Genomic DNA, 22,417 nt, shown 5'->3' on the forward strand with positions numbered 1-22,417 from the left:
TTCAAAAACTGTCATACTCGTGTACTTTATTTATTTTTCTTTTGAGGGGGGTCCAAATAGGGACCAGATCTCTGCAGTCCAAAAGTAACTGCAGCACCCTGCAATCCTCATCCAACGGTTCAAATTTTTTTAAGCTGTATTTCTATTTATTATTTAATATATCATTATTTTACATGGACAGGATTCAAGTCAGCCAACTTTCTTGAGATTACCCAAGCTATTTTTTGCTATTTGCTATGCTTAGAATTTTCTCTCCGGCAAGTTTGCTTTGTATAAAACTTAAGATATAGTTTCTTAGATGTCTTTGACATTAATTTTCAATCATAATTTGAGTTTCATCTCCATGTTTTATGTTAACATTTAATGCAAATTTCGGTTTATAGAGGTCAAATTCTAATTTTGATTGGAAGACAACACTAAAAACACTCAAGAAACTGCATTTTTTTTCCTTTTCCTTTTGCATTAGAAAAGACTGGTTACAAGTCCAGTCCCATTGATGACTTAAAAGCAAAAGGTGGGACTCAAAGTTTAGAAAAAGAAAAGGTTTCAATAATCGTGGGATGATGATGGGTTTTGGACTACATTACTACACAACTTTATGATCTGCATCATTTCAGTATACCCCGAAAAAGCATTGATAACTAGAGTTGAATTTTACAAACAAAAAGATTAGAGATGTATAAGCAATCAGATCAAACTGTGATTAATATCTCTGGCATTAATGTCTGACTCTTTTTTGTGTGTTTTTGTTTTGATTGCTTAATTTAATCACTCAAATTAAAGAAGTATACTACCAATGCCTGTTATTCCAAGTGGACTCTAGCTTGATTCTTTTAAGGTTTTGATTTGAGTCTTATGAAAAAAAAGGTACTAATGAGAGAGATTTGTCTCCTTCAATGAGTGCTAACTCGGATTAGGAGTTTTTTTTTTTTTTTTGACAGACGTGTAAGACATCATATGGACATTTAGCAAATAGGCCAAAATTAACATCATTAATTTGTATAACAAAACTGACGAAATAACCAATTTGATCTAACATAAATATTTAGCTGACAGAAGTGAAACTTTTTAAACATAAGAGACTAAATTGAAAAAAACAAAAATAAGACAAGAGAAAGAATACTTTAGCCATAAAAATAAAAGCGGTATACTAACTGGCATATATTCCTCCCCAATACTCGCTGATGATGAAGATATTTGTGCATACTTTTCATCCGATTGGGCCAAAAAATTAAAAAGTGCACTGCACAAAAGGAAAGGACTCCCAACTTTTCTTATTTTCAAAAAGTTACTTTATATGCATCATACATACTTCGTATGTTTTTATGCATTTGGAAAGCCTTTGAAGCTCTCCTCCTATCAGTTAATCTGATAATGGATACTAATTCAAGAAACTGGAGATGGGCAAGAAAGGCCCAATTGCTTATTGCTTCTGCTCTTCTCTTACTGCAAGACTCTCTGGTCAACTCTGCTGAAGCAAGCTCTGTGAGTGCAACTTAAGTTTCTAGTTCTGCTTTAGTATACATGTAAATACATGCCATTGATCCCAATCAATTATTAAATAAATGCTTCTAGGTGCACATTGTATACATGGGAGATAAGATATATCAAAATCCACAAACTACTAAAATGTATCACCACAAAATGTTATCATCACTCCTAGGAAGGTATGGCTTGTGTCCCTCACATACTCATTTTCTAATGGAGCTGATATTGTATTACTTTAATAAGAGTCAAGGAAAAAAAATAACTGTTAAGTGTTTTCTTTTTGTTCTGAAGCAAAGAAGCTGCAAAGAATTCAATTCTTTACAGCTATAAGCATGGTTTTTCAGGGTTTGCTGCAAGATTGACAAAATATCAAGCAGAAGCAATAGCAAGTACAAATGATCCTTGCATTAATTAGGCTTGTTACTTAACCCATTTTAGAACATTTTAAAAGTTATATTATATACCATGTAATGCAGAGTTTCCTGGTGTAGTGTCTGTCATTCCAAATGGCATTCATAAACTTCATACTACCAGAAGCTGGGACTTTATGGGGGTCCATCATTCCACTTCAAAAATTGCTTTCTCTGACAGCAACTTAGGTGAAGGAACCATCATAGGTGTCATAGACACAGGTAGTACTAGTAGTTAATTATCCTTTTAACAAAAATATCTAAGCAGGCATTGGAAAGTGGCAATGTAACCAATGACAAATATGATTTCTTGAAGGCATTTGGCCAGAGTCACCAAGTTTCAATGATGAAGCAATGGGACAAATCCCATCAAGGTGGAAAGGAATTTGTCAAGGGGGAAAGCACTTCAACTCCACCAATTGCAACAAGAAGATAATAGGTGCTAGATGGTTCATGAAAGGAATAAGTGATCAGACTAAGAAACTCCTCCAAGGAAACAACTCTGATGAATATCTCTCGGCAAGAGATGCCATTGGCCATGGCACTCACACAGCTTCCACAGCAGCAGGTTACTTTGTAGGAAATGCAAATTATAGGGGACTTGCTTCTGGTTTAGCCAGAGGAGGAGCACCCTTGGCACACTTAGCTATCTACAAGGCTTGTTGGGACTTTCCAATTGGAGATTGCACTGATGCTGATATCCTCAAAGCTTTTGACAAGGCTATACATGATGGAGTTGATGTCTTAACTGTTTCTCTTGGCTTTGCCATTCCTCTGTTCTCCTATGTTGATCAACGTGATTCATTAGCAATTGGTTCTTTTCATGCAACTTCTAAGGGGATCACAGTCGTTTGCTCTGCCGGAAATTCTGGTCCTGTCTCTCAAACCGTTACAAATACTGCACCATGGATCATCACAGTTGGAGCTACCACCATAGATAGGGCCTTTCCAGCAGCCATCACCCTTGGAAATAACCGCACTGTGTGGGTATGCTACAACTATTTTTGAATCAAGCTGGTCAAATATGCCAACTATGTCTTAAATGTGTTATATATGTATATGTTTAAAAATACGACTTTACATGGTTTTGATTCTTCAACAATAATTTCCACTGATTTTGTTTCTTGTAAATTTTTAATTAAATCTCTTCAAAATTTTCCTGTTATTATTAAGTGATGATGTGACATGCAAAAAGTCATGTGATCTTAAATTGATCAGTGATGTGGCATGATTATTTGTATGTCATGTCACCTCCTTAACAATGTCAAAGACCATTTTTAATAGTCTTTGTCAATGCATTATAATGTAAAAATTATTGTCATTCAATCGCAAAATATTATGTATGTTAAGTTTGTTGATTTTTACAAAAATCATATCAAAAACAATTTTTGATTGGTTGACAATACAAATTTTTACATTGATAATGCATAAAAATTAAACTCATTTTTATAGGATTAAAACCACCTGAAGTCATATTTATGAGAATTAGATACATATTTAAACCTGTGATTGTTGTTATATAGGGACAGTCCATTGATATGGGAAAACATAATCTTGGATCTGTTGGGCTCACATATTCTGAACGCATAGCTGTAGACCCATCAGATAATTTGGCGTGAGACCTCTTTTTCTTCATTTTTACTATTCTTTTATATCAAATTCCTGTACATTTTATATCTACTGTTCGTGTCTTCCTTTCAAGCAAGGATTGTCAATCTGGAAGTCTAAATGCAACAATGGCAGCAGGCAAAATTGTTCTATGCTTTTCAGTATCAGATCAACAGGACATTGTTTCTGCATCACTTACAGTGAAGGAAGCTGGAGGAGTTGGACTAGTATATGCACAATATCATGAAGATGGACTCAATCAATGTGGTTCATTTCCATGTATCAAGGTAGATTATGAAGTGGGGACACAAACACTAACCTATATTAGAAGATCAAGGTGATCTAATATACTTAGATTGACAACATTGGCTTATAAAATGTTCATTTGAGTTAAAATTAATATTATGCTTATGTGGAAGGTTTCCGACAGCAAGCCTAAGTTTTCCAAAGACTGTTATTGGAAAATGGACATCACCACGAGTTGCATCTTTCTCATCTAGAGGACCCAGTAGCATGTCTCCAACAGTGCTAAAGGTATATCTGGACCTCATTTGCAGACATGATTTTGGTTTTATTCAATCAGACCACACTTTTTTCCTGACAAAAGCAATTAAATATAGTTCATACTTTATTATAACAACAAAAGCAAATTTGATTTGAGCGTGCTTAAAAAATGTTTATCTAGTGTGCCGTGATCTATAAATTGTAGTCAGCAACTTACAATAAATATTTATTGCTCTTACTCCGCTTTTAATTATATGATGTCATCATTAACTTCTACTTTGGGGGATGATTCATGGAGGTAGCCTGACATAGCTGCACCAGGTGTGGACATTTTGGCTGCATTTCCACCAAAGGGCACTACAAGGAGTAGTGGATTTGCATTCCTATCTGGAACTTCAATGTCATGTCCCCATGTGGCAGGAATAGCAGCTCTCATCAAATCCAAACACCCAACTTGGTCACCTGCAGCCATAAGATCAGCTTTGGTTACAACAGGTGAGTCAGTAGAAATCGTTAAATCAACACATTAAAATTACATATTTACACTATTACATATAATAGTCTGTATCCAATGTATCTAATTAATTGTTACACTAAAAAATGCAGCATCTCAAACTGGAACTGATGGAAGCCTTATATCTGAAGAGGGTTCCACACATAAGGCAGCAGACCCGTTTGATATTGGGGGTGGACACGTGGATCCCAACAAAGCAATGGATCCAGGACTAATATATGATATCACCACTGAGGATTATGTTCAATTCCTATGTTCCATGGGTCACAGTAGTGCATCCATTAGCAAAGTGACCAAGACCACCACAAGTTGTAAGAAAGGAAAACACCAAACACTGAACCTCAACCTTCCTTCCATATTAGTTCCAAACCTGAAGAGGGTTGCAACAGTAATGAGAACAGTGACAAACGTGGGAAATATTACTGCAGTCTACAAAGCTCTACTGAAGGTTCCATATGGCATAAAAGTTAGAGTTGAACCTCAAACTTTGAGTTTCAATTCAGATGCACGAATCCTTAACTTTAGTGTCAGTTTCCTGTCAACTCAAAAGTTTCATGGAGATTACAAATTTGGGAGCCTAACATGGACAGATGGCAAGTATTTTGTGAGGACCCCAATTGCTGTGAGGACCATACAGTTTGAATGAATAATAAGCGGATGTTATATGTAGAAATGAGCTTAATTGGCCAACAAAATATTTAAGTTCTTGTTTGGAGTCATACTATAAACATAGCATATTCTTTGGTGAGAACATCCAGCATATTTCTTTGAGGAAAGAGACTCGTTACTCATGGAATATAATGTTCATTTTTAAGATTAAAAACGTTACTTGATTGCAACTAACAATTGCTTTTAAATGAAATAGATACTTGACACCGATTTCAAACTGTGAAGAGCAAATGTCAACTATTAGAAACAAAAAAAACTACACTGATTTGACCGTATAATATATTAGATATAGAATTTAATTAGACCAAAATAAATTAAATAAAACATATATAAAATTGAGGATTTGATTCGAGTTATGAATTTTTTTAAATGTGAAAACTAAAATCATGATCAAAATTAAGGAAATTAAAATTATAATTTAGTCTATTATTATCATAGGAGAAAGTGTAGCTACATTTTTTAATATTCTTTTTAACTTTTCTCTTAAAAAAAATTTCTTTTCAACTTTGTTTTATTAGTTGAAGTTTATGTGGATTATACTAATTTTGGAATGAAACTCATTAAATAAAAAATGAAACACATATTTAACCAGACTTGCATCAATTATGCTCAACAAAAAAAAAATGAAACAAGAATATCAAAGAATCAGGTGCTAATATGAATATATGAAACAAGAATATCAAATAATGTGGTGTTAATTTTTATTTTTTTTAAATACTGATGGAGTGACGGAAGTAAAAGAATAAAAAGTAGTTCAACTTCCATGAATAAAAATGGTCTTTCCATGATTTGCACTTAATCTAAATAACCAAGCACAAAATATATCAAACTTGTGCATATTTTCAGTTTAGTATTAAACTATTAATAATTAATGATTAGCGATAGAATTTAGATTTATAAAGACAGTACAGTTAGTAAATTATATTTTAGTAATTATTTTAAAATATTATTTTAATAATTAAATTAACTAATTACTCTTTTGTTTTTACATTGAAGTGCAAGCATCTACTACGTGCAAAAGGAGGATACGATACTCAACTATAGATTAAACTTGCACATCATCATCAGTCTTTTTTTTTTTTTTTTTACCATAGATTAAAAAGGCAGTTAGTGAAGTTGAAAATTATAATAATTCTATTTACTTCCGTTCCTTTACAATATAACTCAAAAAAGGTAAATGGAGTTCTGTTCCATTCCCTTATTATTCTTCCAGACAAAAGATAAGAGAAACAAGCTTACATTACAACGTTATAAGCAGCAAATAACCTAAGAAGAAAATCAAGATAAATAAATTGATGATACAAATTTGCATGTTTTTGGATATCCATGGACATCATACGTTTCGATCAAAATTCACGTTTTGGACATAAAAGCAACTTCAGATAATGTGTTACGGAGCGGTGGATGTGAAACCAAACATGCAGAAAATTATGCGTTATGATGGAGCACCAAGATATGAGGCAAGTCGTAAAATATCACTAAATATTCCACCAGCTGTGACTTGAGCACCAGCTCCTGGCCCACGAACTATCAGAGGCTGATCCTTATACCTTCGTGTTGTAAATGCAATAATGTTATCTGACCCAGACAATTGTGCAAACGGATGATCCTTCTTGTATCTTCGCAGCTCTACCACTCCTTTTTCATTAGTCACGTCCACCACTCCCACGTATCTCAAGACCTTCAGAGTGCAAATATAGCAATCTCAGAGTTGTATGCGGAGGACATGAAAAGTATACGTATTTTTAATGGACATAATATACATATATGAGAGATGTCATCATGAAAAATAGACGTTTATATATATCGTCAAGGACACAAACAGGAGACCGCAAACCCAACATAAATCAAATGCCATACTATACTTTTACTTGCAATCAAGGTCTATATGGAAATCTAGGTTGCTTGAAATATATAAAAAGCATCCTTCCATCAGGTCGGAGAGTCTTCATTAACCAACCAATTGAAGATTTGATATGCAAAACTTTGGTGTTTTGGTATGTCATCAGTCTAATCAGAAAATTCCTGGCCCACCTACCGTGTCTCAAATAAGTACTATATGTTTCTGTGTCATGTACTATGCAGAATTAAAATAAATATATAACAAGCTAAGGGTACCTAATTTGTAAGGAATTTTTTTTCCCTTTTCTGTTATCACTAAAAATTATAAAATGCCCCCTTTTCAACATTACCTGTACATATCTTTGAAAATATAAAATAAAATGAAAATAAAGTAGCAGTTTTTTTTTAAAAAAAAAACGTATGGAAACAAAACAAACCCTAAGATATTCCATGCATGAATTATGCATGTATGAAGCTGTTGGTAGAACTATTCTATTAGATACTTTAACATAGAATTAATACTGTCTTAGAGTTTACTCACTTCCCCAGCATTCTCAGCATCTTCTTGTTTCTTTGTGAACTCCTGATCAAATTTTGGTAGCTCTTGCATAAACTCCTGAGCTGATGCACAAGCCTGCACAGAATCATCAAAACATCTATGTCAATCAAAATACTACATATTAAAACTAAAAACTGAATAATCAATATAAATTGGTTCTTACTCGTAGTGGTTCTGGCACAAGGCTTTCAACTGGAATATTAGACAGTTCTAGCTTTAAACCAGACTCCCTAGCAAGAATTATCACCTGTAGAGCCAAAGCAGCTTCAGGATGTTGAATTTAAATCAGATTACATGAAGCATAAAAATGCTAACATGAACCAAGATCGACATTGTGATTAGCCTACATGTTCCAATTAGTTGCAGAAACAAGCAAGCCTTCCAATTAGTTACAACAACAACCAAACATTTTCTAGAGTGGGGTCAACTAAATATGTATTTCACAATAAATAAAAAAATACTTACCAATATATTTATTTATTTCTACATTTAAAATTTAAAATTAGGACATTTGCTCAACAAAAATTGTGTATTGGCACCAAAGAGGACTATTGATAATATTAATAATATTTCAATTGTGTATAGGCACAAAAGAGGAATATTAATAATATTATCAACTTTTGATTTGTGTTTTTAAATCATTAAATGCTTTCAGCATGTCAACAATTAAAAATATCAAATTTGAGCATGAATCGAAATCCTTGATAACTGGATAGGTAGATGTATATCAAATTTAAATTCTAGCCTGCAACGGAATTCAAGCTTCAAAATGTTTGATCAAATCAGCCTCAAACATATAAATATTTAATTTGGATATAGTCTTTTAGATCATTTAAATTACAGCCTACTCATAAATCCTAAATGAAATCGAAATTCAAATTATGTCTGCAGCATAAAGGAACTTTATTAACATTTGACAACAAAATTCAGTAAACATATACCATATTATAAATTGTACCTTTCTGGCAACATCTGTTCCGGATAGATCATCTCTTGGATCTGGCTCAGTATAACCTGCTTCCTTTGCTTCAGAAACTACCTCACTAAAAGCCCGGCCGTCTTTGAAGTTATTAAATATGTAACTCAAAGTCCCACTGCAGAGACAGAGGCAATACTCATGGTGAATGATCGAGATTAATGAATAATCCCCATATAGTCATTAATAATCCTCAAAATAACATTCTAATTTTTGTCTTTAGAATGGGAAAATTGGAAGAGGGTGGACAAATGAGACTGAATGCAAGATCTGAGAATTGACAGTGTCAATCCACAAATTCAGACAAAAAAAGAGAAATAACACATCAAAGCAAACCTAAAGATGCCTTCGATTTGCAGTATTTTGTCTCCAGTTTCAAGGAGGCCACGTAAAGTGCTAACAATTGGAAGACCAGCTCCAACAGTTGCTTCATAGAAGTAATGTGTATAGGATTGCCTTTGAAGAGCTCTTAACTTCAAATACTGGATAAAGAGAGCATAGATGTGAAAAAGCTCCTCAAAATAAGTAGCATGAGTACTAGGAAGCAACAACTGCTGAAGCTTAAAGAAAACACTTTCAAAATTATGAAAAATATTATTAAAACATGTCTTCAAGTTCAAAGTACTTGTTCTATCAGAAAAGCATGAACCCAAGCCAACGCCTACTGTTGTTCAGCATTCCAGTTTACCATGAAATTTGATTGTAGATGTTAATAACTGAAATCTGAAACATCACTAGGCGTATAAATGCAATAAATTTCCAAATTGCTAAATAAAATGGACAATGACAAGAGAACAAGTCGCAGACTGGTTGACATTAACATTTAAATGTAACAAGCTTATACTTATAAATCATTCCTGTTAGAACAATTGTGCCACTAGTCAACTGAGTCCAGTGAACCTGGGTTTAGAGAGAGAAACAGAGAAAAGACTGAGAAAAATGTTTAAAACTGAAATGATGCATTGAATCATTAATTTTGTTGGCTCCATAGTCTTGTATAGTGAACTTTAGCTTGCACTTCAATAACCAGCCTATCACTTTGAAATTTAGCCTAACTGAATACTATGCTGAGTCTGACGCAGCTAACTACACGTTAGTGACAGCCATATAACTGCAGGACAATAAGATTACAGTTACTCTGGTACTAGCAAATATGATAGCTGCAAAAATGACACAGAAACTCACAAGATGATATTTTGATTTTAAAGAAGAAAAGAGGAAAAAATAGACAGCTGCCAGTGGATGGAAGTATGAAGTAAATGATAGAAATAAGAGTAAAAGCTTCCTATCCAAACTCCCTAATATTGATAATGTGATGATGTGTATTCCCCTTTCCTTTAAATGAATTATTCTTTAATTTATAAAAAAACAAAACAAATAAAAAATTAGAAAATAAATTAATCCAAATTAATGTCTGGGAATTTCCATTTTCAGCCGAGTACTTGCAGAAAAAATATCTTACAGCATTCATTACACGAGATAAGTCAACAACAAACACAAACATGTTATACATCAAAAGAACAATAAGGATTACTTTACCTGATCAAGTGGTCCTGAATTTGCCTTCTTATTTGGAGTAACTACATGTATTCCTTTGCGCAACCAGTCATAGTAATAGCCAGCAATGGCAGAGTCAGCTGTGCAGTCCACTAATGCTGTGTTTGGTATAAAATGATTTCCATGTACATGTTGAACAAATTTTTCCACATTAGCCACTTCTCCTCTTTCCTCTCGAAGTTCTCTCCATCTAGCTAAGTCAATGCCCCTGCAAGGAGCAATAATAGTATATAATGATTGAACAAAAACCAACTTCAAGAATACACATATAACCAACAAATCATAGGATGAATTTTGTTGATGTAGCTTCATGACCACTGTATTAACCAATGAATTCCTCTTGCCAACAGATTAACTTCATAATTGTTAGCAAGAGAGAGTTGTCAAACCAAAGTAGGAAATCCAAAAATCATCCATATCAAGAAACATGGCACCCCAAAAGCAATCAGGTATTGCCTACATTTTGAGTCCATTCTATCTAGGAGACCTAATCATGTTACTATGGCTTACTTAAAAATATAATAATCTTCTTTCATCCAAATAACAATACATAAATGATATATAATAAACAATAAAGCTTTCCAAAAAAGGTAAAAGGAGTGAAGTGTAAAATGAAGTCTGCTTTCTCACATAAAAGGGCTCTTATAGTTATACAAGCAAGGAATTTAATTATCATTCAAAGACATATTTCAGTCAGAGTGGTTCAACTTACACATCACTAAGAAGCATTGACTTTGAACCAAGTATGCCCATTACACGCAAATCAATGTTGAATTCTTCTTTCAGGGTTGAGGCCTGCATTAAAAGAATTGTCATGGGAATTTGCCACATATTTCAATTCTAGTATGCTAACATGATAAAATGAAGTTACCCCACTATAGTATACCAGGAACATATTTAAACACGGAAATGTAAAAAGCTTGCCAGGGATCAAATCTCTAAAGAAATATCTCCCAGTCAAAAAAGTCAGAATTGGAGATGCATAACAAGTAAATACCCCATATAAGAAAACTATTAATATTTAATAGAATTCTAGAGATAGAGAGAGTCTGAATCTATTTTCTGTTATTGATTAATGAATCACTTATTACTATCTGACGGAAGATGAGTTTAAATACTAGAGCTACCTTGTTCTGCAAGCTTACAATAGGAATTTCAGCTGTCTACAGCTATTAAGAAGACTAACTAAACTTCAGTTAAGCCAATTTTAACTGTGTTTTACTATTTAAGTCCTAGTTTACAATTTCTCTTATTCTTTTTCTTTCAATTACTTGTTTTGAAAGCAATCATCTGAATTTTCTCTATCTTGTATAATGATAAGAACCTTGGGAGATCTACACCACAAAAGCGAGTCATTGTAGTTTGGAGAGCTAACAGTCTTATACATCCTAAACTTCAAATGTGAGATTCAAGTCTCATACCTTGCAATTGGATCCTAACATTCCATCTTGCTTCGCAGCCCCATGCCCACATGGGCAGGCTGTGCACTAACCCTTTAACTAGTCCCTAGCAAAAACTACAATGCCAGCATCACCACACATGCCTCTCATTTGTAGTTGTGAAACACAGCAGAAATATCTGATATCAATTAGATAAGAACCTTGGAAGAACCACACAACAAAAAACTAGTCATTGTAGTTGGAGACCCCAAAGTCTTGTATATAAACACTACACTAGAATGTCCCACTTCCAATGTGGTGGCACCTTTTTTACTTACATTGACAAACAAATAAATTCTTTTGAAAATGTATTTTAATCCATAAAACAGTTACAATTGGTGCAGCTTCAACATAAAGAAAATTACCTGCTATTTAAAATAAACGTTATTCTTCAATTATAGGCATTATTTCCTTGAAGTGGAATTTTAAATTTGAAAAAAATAGTTAATTTCACACCAAGGATAATAAAAGCCAAAATACACACCAAAACATAAACAAGGTAAAACCAAAAATAACTATTCATGCATACAAAATCGTCTACAGAAACTGCACCTGATCCCTTAGCTGGTCAAGTAGTGTGCTCCCAATTAATCCAGGTCCAATAATGCCCATTGCTATGGTGGTTCTTGAGAGATAAAATCTGGAATGGACAGCTCGTAAAGCCTTTATACAATCCTCTCGCTTAACAACAACAGTAATATTGTACTCAGAACAACCTTGCGCTATAGCACGGACATTTATATTGGCCTGTTCATGAAAACAAGCTTGAACATAAAACAAGCAAAAAGATATAACAAAATATGCAAAAATTTCTAACCCAAGTAATATCTTAAACATAATTTCCTAACCTTAGCCAATGCATTGAAAAGGGAGGCACTAACACCAGGAGTGCTTGCCATTTTCTGGCCAACAGCAGCCAGAATACTACAATTTGGAATGACTGCAACCTGAGAGATGATACATAACATTTTTGAATGCAATAAAGGTAATTAAATAGCAAGCTTTAAATTTTAACACAATTCAGTCACAAATACTAATTTAAACAGAAGAAATGAAATTACTTGGTTCTCAAGTTTCTACTTCATGATAGTTAACAAACAAAAGAAATATGCACATAAACTGAAGGGGAAAAAGAGGACGAAGTAGAAGCATTCCATTTAACACAACTTTCACATCCAACTATCTTGTGAGGAAGAGGACATGAGCATATTCCAAGAGATTGCATTTCCTTTTGATTATCAAATACATTATTGCCACATTTTCAGAGCAAAAAAGTAGCATATCCCTAGTTAGTATTTTATTGAATTATATTATGAACATCCTTACATCCAAGCAACAAATACAACAATTGGTGAACAAATTGAAAGGTAACACCCAAACTTTTTGTGATAAGCGAGCAAAGATAACTCAATGCAATTCAACCATGACTTCTACAGGCATAATGCACAATTGTTCCAGGAAGACTCAAGGCTCAAGCCTTAGTGTTGTTTGATGTCCTTCAGCCTTCATCTTTGGCACTTTAAAGAAGTTCCCAATGGATCCTTGTGCTTGACATTTTATAGTAATCCTTGATTTTTATATTAATCTAGTGTAAAAAATAATAGTCTTAGTCCCAACTGTTGATATCTGCATCACTGATGTTTGCTTCCACTGTTCTAGATCATAATAAGTGGACTGTAGCTTGCATATTTATTCTAACCCTAATATGCCCTTATTGTTAATTAATACTAAGATGAAAATTAAAACACTTACACAATGAAGACAAATTACATAGAAAAGATAATACAACACCTCTTAAAAAAATTAAGAGCACATCACCATGGTTTTAAATTGCAGTCTGCAACCACAATTGCAGCCGTAACATAAAAGTTTTGAGTCATGACAACCACATCACAACTGCAATTTAAAACCATGCATGGCACTCAAATGTTTCATCCAGTTTTAAAATCCACAAAATGTAGAATGATAAATCTTCAGTCTGATATCACTCAAGTGAATCAAGTCTTAACAATTGAACAGAAACATGCATTAGGTTTTAGAAGAATTGGATTTAGCACCTGAGAAAGACGCCCATTATCCAAAGCTTGACGAAATCTAGATTGCAATGCCTCAGCAACTGCTTTTACTTCTTTCTCGGGCACAGCAAAGCATACAGAATGCTCACTACTAGCCTACACAAATACTGTTACTGAATAATGATGTATATATCAACGTGAACAACTAGAAAAATTGAAAAAAGTTATAAGTGCACCTGAGATATCATGATAACATTAGCTCCAACATCTTTTACTGCACCAAAAATAGCACTGGCAGTACCTGGAACACCAGCCATTCCAGTTCTGCAAAAAAGCATCAGAGAAAAATTCATTGGAATCTACAACTTGGACAATTAATATTGGTTAAAGAAAACCTTAAATTAAATAGAAATCCTCATGCAGCAAAAAATGCCAACTATTCATCATGTAACACAACTGCAATTCATGACTCACCCCTCAACGTTTACAAGTGCCAAGTTGTCTATGGTTGCAAATCCTTTGACAAAATTTTGCAGGTTCTGCCTATCTTCATGATCGTTAACAGAAGGATGGCAGATCTTTGTTCCAGGAGCAGAAAGGTTGAAAATGTTCCTTATCATAATGGGTATGCCATATCGCATCACAGGAATAATTGTGCGGGGATGCAAGACATTTGCACCAAAATAAGACTGTACAACAGACAATTTGGAAGTTAATCTCCTTAGTTTTTACAAGCAGAAGGAGCATTGAGGCTTTCCAGCATCTAACTCACCATTTCCCATGCCTCTTGATAAGACAGTGTCTTCAAAATCACAGCCTCACTAACTGCAGAAGATATAATTGTTTATATTTAATCAAAACTTCATGTTATGGCAGTCAAACGCAAGACAAAAGCATCATCAATATGTCAGAGCTGGAACTCCATCTGGTTACTAAAAACCAATTTTCATGATCCAGTCCACTCATTGTTTAACTCAGAGTACGAAGCATAACAAACCTTTTCTAGGATCTGCACTATACACACCATCAACATCTGTCCAAATTGTGACCTGACGAGCCTTAAATAGAGCACCCATAATTGCTGCCGAGAAGTCACTTCCATCTCTCTTCAGTGTGGTAGGAATGTTTTGAGGTGTGCTTGCAATGAATCCAGTAGCAATTATTACCTTACATGGATTCAAAGAGTACCATTTTTCAAGTCTTTGCTCAGATTCCAAATAGTCAGGATCAACTTGATTAGAACCAGTAGGATTTACGATAAGGACATCCCTTGTATCCATCCATTTGCAATCAGCCCCATTCTGTAGAACCGGAACAGAAGCATGATGCAATGAGCTAAATTCAGATAAAGGGGGGAAAAACATATCTTTCTAAATAAAACAGCATACCTTCGTAATAACTAGAGACAACATCTGAGCAGACCATAATTCTCCATGTCCCACAACAAAATCTGTAAAGGACTCTGTTGCATGACCAGCTGCAAGATATTAAGAATGTTAGTCAGGCTTAAAATGCAATTCCTCAACTCAAATTCATTTTAAGCAATAATATCTATAGAAAACTAAATATCACTTGTTTGTGGAAAAGGAGTTTACAGAGATCACACTATGAAATTATGGGAAAAGGTGATTGAGCATAGATTAAGAGAAGCGACTGGAATTGTTTGACTTAATTTGGATTTATGCCAAGGCGGTCTACAACAGAAGCCTTTCTCTATCTTAACCACCCAGCTTATATCTTGCGTGTGACTTGTTCATTAACTTCCTCATCATTTTGTAATATTGATCCTATATGCTTAAACTTAGAAATGTGTGGTAAGATATTTTCTACAATTATCACTTCTAAATCATTTTCCTTTTGTTTCTTGCAAAAATTGCAATGCATATATATTCCTTTCTGCTCCTACTCAAGTGAAAACCATTTTATTCCAAAGTTTGTCTTCAAAGCTTAAGTTTAGGATTAAACTCTTTCCATGATTCTACAGAATGGGACTGATTGCAAATATATGGATACAAGGGATGTTCTTATCGTAAATCCTACTATAAATGAAGTTTAATGAAGCTAATATCTTATTGAATCATCTAATGCCTGATAAGAACACAGGTTCAACTCTAATTCTTCAAGTAATTCTTACACCCATCCTTTTCGCAAGTCACTTTAGGTCTTATACTACCACCGCATGCAGGACAAAAAAGCACCATGGTGGTAATCTAAGGGTTATCTTGAACTCTAGAAATTCACTCAAGAAACACATTCAGCTGTCACCTCCTCTCTGCCCCCATTTCAAACTTGTGTTCCAACCCTGACAAATGGTTCCAAGGAAACAACATGGTCAGCAAATTTCACTTTTCTATTTTCACTCCTTATCTCCCTTGTATATCTCTTGTTCACCAACCAAATAAAACGTGATTGGTGTAAAGATCTCAATTGAATGAGGATGCATAGTGCAGTGACTAGTTTCTGTTAAGATCTATGTTGAATCCCTAACAAAATAAAGTCAAAGCTGGTGAACATTTATACATACTTTGATTTTTGACACATGAAGAAACATGCATAATACAGGTCATGTGACCAATTGCATGTGTACTACAGGTCATCTAACCAGTTGCATGTATACTACAGGTCATATGATCAATTACATGTATACTACAGAAGTACAGATCATGTGACTAATAGTATCTTCCATGAAATACATCTGATCTGTCATGTGACATTAATGACCAAAAAGTACCATATATTATTATTATTGTCATACAATAGTGTCCAAGACATAAGCAATGATCAATACTATAAAATAGCAACCAAGACATAGCTAATGCAATATGCATCAACATCAATACCATTACAATGTGAAAACAACACCAGAAAGTGAAAGCCATAAATGTCAACTTATAATAAACAAGGACAACTTGAAGATAACATTCTAGGTTCAAATGAGGATTTATAAAAGAAATAGATATAACTGAACAAGAGAAAACAGAACAGAGTATCAAAGAGAAAGAGATTGTTGATGAGCTTATAACCTATGTATATTGCACGAAGCATTGCCTTTAGGTTACTAATATCATGATGCAATTTAGACAAGAAACTAGCAAGATTATCTCCATCAAGTATGTCATGTGCAGTTGCACTGTGCTTCTCCGAAACAGCATCCAATGCAGCTATATAAGACTCATCGCGTGATTGAGCCTTGTGGATAAGGTCATACATCATATCTGTCACCTTTGACATTGCAGAGACAACCACCAATTTCCTCTCCGAATCATCCTTAAGAATTATGTCAGCAACATTTTTTATTCTTTGAGAGGTTCCCACACAAGTTCCACCAAATTTGTGAACAGACCAAGTTTCTCCTTTGGGTAGTTGTTTTTCCTCCAAGGACACACTAGGTGAAACATCTGCTTGCAAATAAAGTAAAAAACATAAGTTACTATATTTGTCTATTTCAAAACAAAAAGGACAAGTTCTAGCATAAAAGTAAGTCGCTACCTGTAAATGAAGCACGTACTGTGGTACTTGGTGCCTCCCTTCCTCGTGGTAAAGTAAGACCCTTCCTGAGAATCAGTATATAGCAAAACACAAAAAATCCAATTAATTTTGTTGAATATTTGCTTTATTTTATGTATTGTTTCTTAGCTAGCTTATTTTTCAAAGGAGACAGTAGGGTTAGGTCAGTGTGTGTAAGCTGTCTCTCTCTTCTCTTTGTACCCTATATATATGCCATTCAAAAGCAATTAATGTGATGAGAAAGCGAGAGAAGGCCCAAGTGATCTTTGTCAATGATATTCAGAGCTTGTTTGATGTAATCATGAAGGTTATAGCCCCCAAGCAAACCAGCCATGACATGATTGCACATGTAGGTAAGGCTTGGGCTGCAGTGGAAGAGATGAAAAGGTTCCTTGTGGCTAATTCATTGGAAGAGGTGAATAGGAAACTGGACAAGTTTTATATGGTTCTCATCTGGAGGAGTCTACACTCAGACTTTGATCATGTGCGTGATCAAGTTCTTGCTGGAGATCAAGTTTCACCAATGGATTCCCTCATCACTAGACTTCTTCGTGTGCCTCATGCATTGAAGGATGAAAATCTTACTGATGCTATGGAAACTTCAGCTATGATTGCACCTTGTGGGAGAGGAGGAGGCCGCAACAACAGAGGAGGCCACAGTGGAAGGGGTGGACGTCCTCATTGCACCTATTGCAAGAGGATGAGTCACACTCAGGAAAACTGTTATTCATTGCATGACTTTCCTGACAAAGTAGCACAGTTGTCTAAGTTAGAGAAATCGGAGTCTAGGTTCTCTGATGAAGAATATCAGGAGTATTTGAAGCTCAAATCTGAGAAGTCCAGCAACCAAGTACAATCTTTATTTGTACCAGGTTTTTCAACAACATGTATTTCTCAATCCATTGAAAGTCTCAGACTCAGTCCTTGGATACTTGACTCAGGTGCCTCTGATCATATCTCTGGTAATAAGTCTTCCTTCTCATCCATTTCTTTTTCAAAAATTCCTCACCTTGTTACTGTAGCTAATGGCTCCAAAGTTGCGTCTCAAGGAAGTGGTCAAGTTTCATTATCTCCCTTATTGAAATTGAATTTTGTATTATTTGTTCCTCAGTGTCCATATAATCTAATCTCATTAAGTCAGTTAACTCGCTCATTAAATTGCTCAGTAACCTTTACTGCGAAATCTTTTGTTATTCAGGAACATGGGACGGGTCGATTGATTGGAGAAGGACGTGAATCACGAGGACTTTATTACTTAGAATCCAACTTTCCTGTTTCCTGTGTCCTGTTTTGCAACTTCAAAACCCAAAACTGAAAATGATGGTCCCTAGTCTTAAGAATCTTAGAGTCTTAGAATGTGAGTCTTGTCAGTTAGGAAAACATGTTAGGTCATCATTTCCTCAAACTGTACAAAGATGTAACTCGGCTTTCTCTACCATTCATTATGATATTTGGGGACCAAGTCGTGTTACATCTTTTGGTTTTCGATATTTTTTAACCTTTATTGATGAATTCTCCAGATGTACTTAGGTTTATTTAATGAAAGACAGATCTGAACTTTTGCCTATATTTGTGTCGTTCTTTAATGAGATTGAGAATCAATTTGGCAAAACAATTAAGATTTTCAGAAGTGATAATGCTAAAGGGTATTTTTCCTCATGACCCATTATTTCATGTTTCTCCTAAAGTGTTTGGTTGTACTTGTTTTGTCCATGATCTTTCTCCTGGTTTAGACAAACTTTCTGTTAGGTCAATCAAATGTGTCTTTTTGGGTTATTCTCGTCTTCAAAAAGGTTACAAGTGCTACTCTCCAACCACAAAACGATACTACATGTCTGCCGATGTAACCTTCTTTGAAGATACACCCTTTTTCTCACCTTCCATGAACCATTCCCCTTCTCTCCAGGAAGTTCTTCCAATTCCTTCTCCTTGTCCTCTAGGTAACTCAAACCAAAATGTTAGTGTTGTCCCATCTTCTCCACTAAATTCACCTGAAGTTGCTTCTCCACCTCTCATTACATATCAACACAGGACAAGGCAAGTTGGATCTACAGTGCCTGAAGCTTCTTCTCGTGATCCTCATCCATCTTCAACCAGTCCTCAACCCATGGATCCTTCTTCTCCGTCCACTTCTTCTCATGATTCTGACTCAGATTGGCCCATTGTCATCAGGAAAGGTACTCGCTCTACTCGTAATCCTCATCCTATTTATAATTTCTTAAGTTATCACCGTTTGTCTCCTTCATATGCTTCCTTTGTTTTCTCATTATCTTCCCTTACTATTCCTTCCAATGTCCATGAGACACTTGATCATCCTGGCTGACGACAGACTATAATTGATGAAATGGAGGCTCTTGAAAATAATGGTACTTGGGAACTTGTTCCTCTTTCTCCTGGCAAAACACCTATGACTTGTAGATGGGTCTATACTGTTAAAGTTGGGCCCAATGGTGAGGTTGATCGGCTTAAGGCTCGCTTGGTAGCTAAAGGCTACACACAGATATATGATCTTGATTATTGTGATACCTTTTCTCCTGTAGCCAAAATCACCTCTGTTCGTCTGTTTCTTGCTATGACTGCCATGCGTCACTGGCCTCTCCATCAGCTTGATATTAAAAATGCCTTCCTCCATGGTGATCTTGACGAGGATATTTATATGGAGCAACCTCCTGGGTTTGTTGCTCAGGGGGAGTATGGTCATGTGTGTAAGCTTCACCGATCTCTCTATGGGTTGAAGCAATCTCCTCAAGCTTGGTTTGGTAACTTTAGTCATGTTGTTCAACTTTTTGGGCTGAAACAAAGTAAAGCCGATCATTCTGTTTTTTTATTGTCATACATCCCTTGGAAAGTGTATTTATCTAATGGTCTATGATGATGATATAGTGATATTAGGAAATGATGCTACTAAGATTGTTCAGCTAAAAGAGCACTTATTCAGCCATTTCCAGACCAAAGACCTGGGATATCTGAAGTATTTCCTTGGTATTGAGGTGGCTCAATCAGGAGATGGTGTTGTGATCTCTCAAAGGAAGTATGCTCTGGATATTCTGAAAGAAATAGGCATGCAAAATTGTAGACCTGTTGATAATCCTATGGACCCAAATCTGAAGCTCATGGCAAATCAGAGTGATATCTATCCTGACCCCGAGAGGTATAGGAGACTTGTGGGAAAACTCATTTATCTCACCATTACAAGACCTGATATCTCCTTTGCTGTTGGAGTAGTTAGCCAATTCATGCAAAATCCTCATATTGATCATTGGAATGCAGTCGTGCATATTCTTAGATATGTTAAGAGAGCTCTTGGACAAGGATTGTTGTATGAGGACAAGGGAAATACACAACTATCGGGGTATTGTGATGCAAATTGGGCTGTTGTCCCATGGATAGGAGATCCACATCAGGTTATTGTGTCTTCATTGGAGGGAATCTTATCTCTTGGAAGAGCAAGAAGCAAACTGTTGTTGCTTGGTCCAGTGCAGAAGTTGAATATCGATCTATGACTATGATTACATGTGAGCTTATGTGGATTAAACAATTTCTCCAGGAATTGAGATTATGTGAAGTTGTGCAAATGAGGTTATACTGTGATAATCAGGCTGCTCTCCACATTGCTTCTAATTCAGTCTTTCATGAGAGGACTAAGCACATCGAGATTGATTGTCATTTCATTCGGGAGAAACTATTGTCCAAGGAGATTGTCACTGAGTTCATTAATTCTAATGATCAACTAGCAGATATTTCAGTCTATATGTCTCAAGCTTGGTGCATATGATTTATATGCTCCAACTTAAGGGGGAGTGTTGAATATTTGCTTTATTTTATGTATTGTTTCTTAGCTAGCTTATTTTTCATAGGAGACAGTAGGGTTAGGTCAGTGTGTGTAAGCTGTCTCTCTCTTCTCTTTGTACCCTATATATATGCCATTCAAAAGCAATTAATGTGATGAGAAAGTGAGAGAAAAGTTCCTCACTCATTCAAAATTTCAACTAGTTTCATGGGGAGAAAATCATTTAAACACGTATACACTGCCAAAATTCCGAGAAAACAGTTTATGCTCTGCAAAGGATAAATAAACAAAAAAAAAGGGAGAGTAGAGAATATACTGTGTGTGGTATAACCAATCACTTAAAAGCTTATTTAGCACGTATCTGCCAAACAAACGATGTTTACAACTTTTGTTAATTTGCTCTTGTAATCTTATTATTCAAACTGAGGGAATATAACCTCAAATTCTCCATTAAGCTGATAAACTTTATAATCAAACATTACGTTTCATAACTGATATTCGCTCTCTCTTCTCAGCTTATTCTTTTTCTTTTAAGAGCAAAAACTAAAAAGAATTAAAAACAGTATAGTCGCATCATTCAATCAGGAATGTTCAAGTAAAACACAATAGCAAGTAACTAGCTGTTGTATGTGTGGTCAAAGATAGAAAGCATTGGTGTAATTTGATCTAAAACCAAATGCGAAAAGGATCAAGGAAACGACGTTGATTTGAGAAACCTAGTAGTCGATAGGAACGTACCGGAGTGAATGGGAAGGACGCGAGAGGAAGAAAGGGCGGCATTGAGAATGGAAGAGCCTATCGTGAGAGTGAGAGTGGAGCAGAGTGAGAGTGGGTGAAACACGGGAGAACTGAGCGACGGCGGCAGAAAACGACGCCATGGGTGGTGGCTGCTGCTGCTGCAGAGTAAAATGCTACGGAACTGAAATGAAACGTCGTGTCTAACTTTATAAACTACAATCAACGATTACTATTGTCGCGCCCCTAGGGATGCAATGCGGCGGCGAGAGTACTTTCCTGGTGGCGTTTTACTATTTTTAATAGGTCAAGGTAACAATTACTTACATTTGCTATTTAGTCCCTCGCCTAAGAGGAATGATATCTACACAGGCTATATAGTCCCTAAAACTGTGTAATACTATCAAATTATTCAATGAAAATTTTGAATTTAATTTTCTAAAGTAAAAAAAATACGATAAATTAATATGCCAGTATTTTATGATAGACTAAATTGCTTAAATTGTTAGTTTTAAAAGTAATCGCAGAAAAACTTACATTTATCTCATTTGAAAGAAACAATTGAAAATTTGAAGATGTAACCTATCATAAGCGAAGCTTCATCTTATTTCACTTGACTCAATGACTATAATTTTTTAAATTTATTTGCATAACAATTTATTTTTTGAGCCATGTGAAAATTAAAATTATATATACTCATATTTACCCCATTTGTCATTTTACATGATTAAATATAGATTTATAAAGTAACATATGATTGCACGGTCTAATAAAAAGAAATAAAATGTTAAATACATACCAACA

At 35.0% G+C, this 22,417-nt stretch overlaps 2 protein-coding genes across 7 annotated transcripts; one reads left to right on the forward strand and one right to left on the reverse strand.

Moving 5' to 3' along the window:
* Positions 1-1,255: 1,255 nt before the first annotated feature.
* On the forward strand, positions 1,256-5,347 carry LOC100792709 (subtilisin-like protease SBT3.3). Of its 6 annotated transcripts, none has more exons than XM_006580078.4 (10): positions 1,256-1,485; positions 1,576-1,667; positions 1,780-1,877; positions 1,980-2,120; positions 2,215-2,885; positions 3,422-3,513; positions 3,601-3,843; positions 3,926-4,040; positions 4,313-4,505; positions 4,617-5,347. In XM_006580078.4, exons 1-10 carry the CDS (start codon positions 1,318-1,320, stop codon positions 5,168-5,170), a joined length of 2,367 nt encoding a protein of 788 aa, XP_006580141.1. In that variant the 5' UTR covers positions 1,256-1,317; the 3' UTR covers positions 5,171-5,347. The 6 variants fall into 6 exon arrangements, with proteins under 6 accessions (XP_006580141.1, XP_003524182.2, XP_040871454.1 ...); XM_003524134.5 differs by having other exon boundaries at positions 1,257-1,485; positions 1,965-2,120; XM_041015520.1 differs by having other exon boundaries at positions 1,258-1,485; positions 1,785-1,877.
* Positions 5,348-6,304: 957 nt separating this feature from the next.
* LOC100812202 (bifunctional aspartokinase/homoserine dehydrogenase, chloroplastic) lies at positions 6,305-21,969 on the reverse strand. Its single transcript, XM_003524871.5, has 18 exons — positions 21,617-21,969; positions 17,071-17,135; positions 16,605-16,979; positions 14,970-15,058; positions 14,579-14,882; positions 14,354-14,406; positions 14,056-14,270; positions 13,818-13,905; positions 13,624-13,737; positions 12,415-12,513; positions 12,119-12,313; positions 10,840-10,922; positions 10,110-10,335; positions 8,907-9,052; positions 8,553-8,688; positions 7,758-7,841; positions 7,577-7,669; positions 6,305-6,874 (listed from the first exon to the last, which is right to left on the reverse strand). The coding sequence occupies exons 1-18, from the start codon at positions 21,754-21,756 to the stop codon at positions 6,629-6,631; spliced, it is 2,751 nt and encodes a 916-aa protein (XP_003524919.1). The 5' UTR covers positions 21,757-21,969; the 3' UTR covers positions 6,305-6,628.
* Between the last annotated feature and the right edge of the window lie 448 nt (positions 21,970-22,417).

The sequence above is a fragment of the Glycine max genome, chromosome 5 (assembly GCF_000004515.6).
Source record: "Glycine max cultivar Williams 82 chromosome 5, Glycine_max_v4.0, whole genome shotgun sequence".
In the NCBI taxonomy this organism is placed as follows: Eukaryota; Viridiplantae; Streptophyta; class Magnoliopsida; order Fabales; family Fabaceae; genus Glycine; species Glycine max.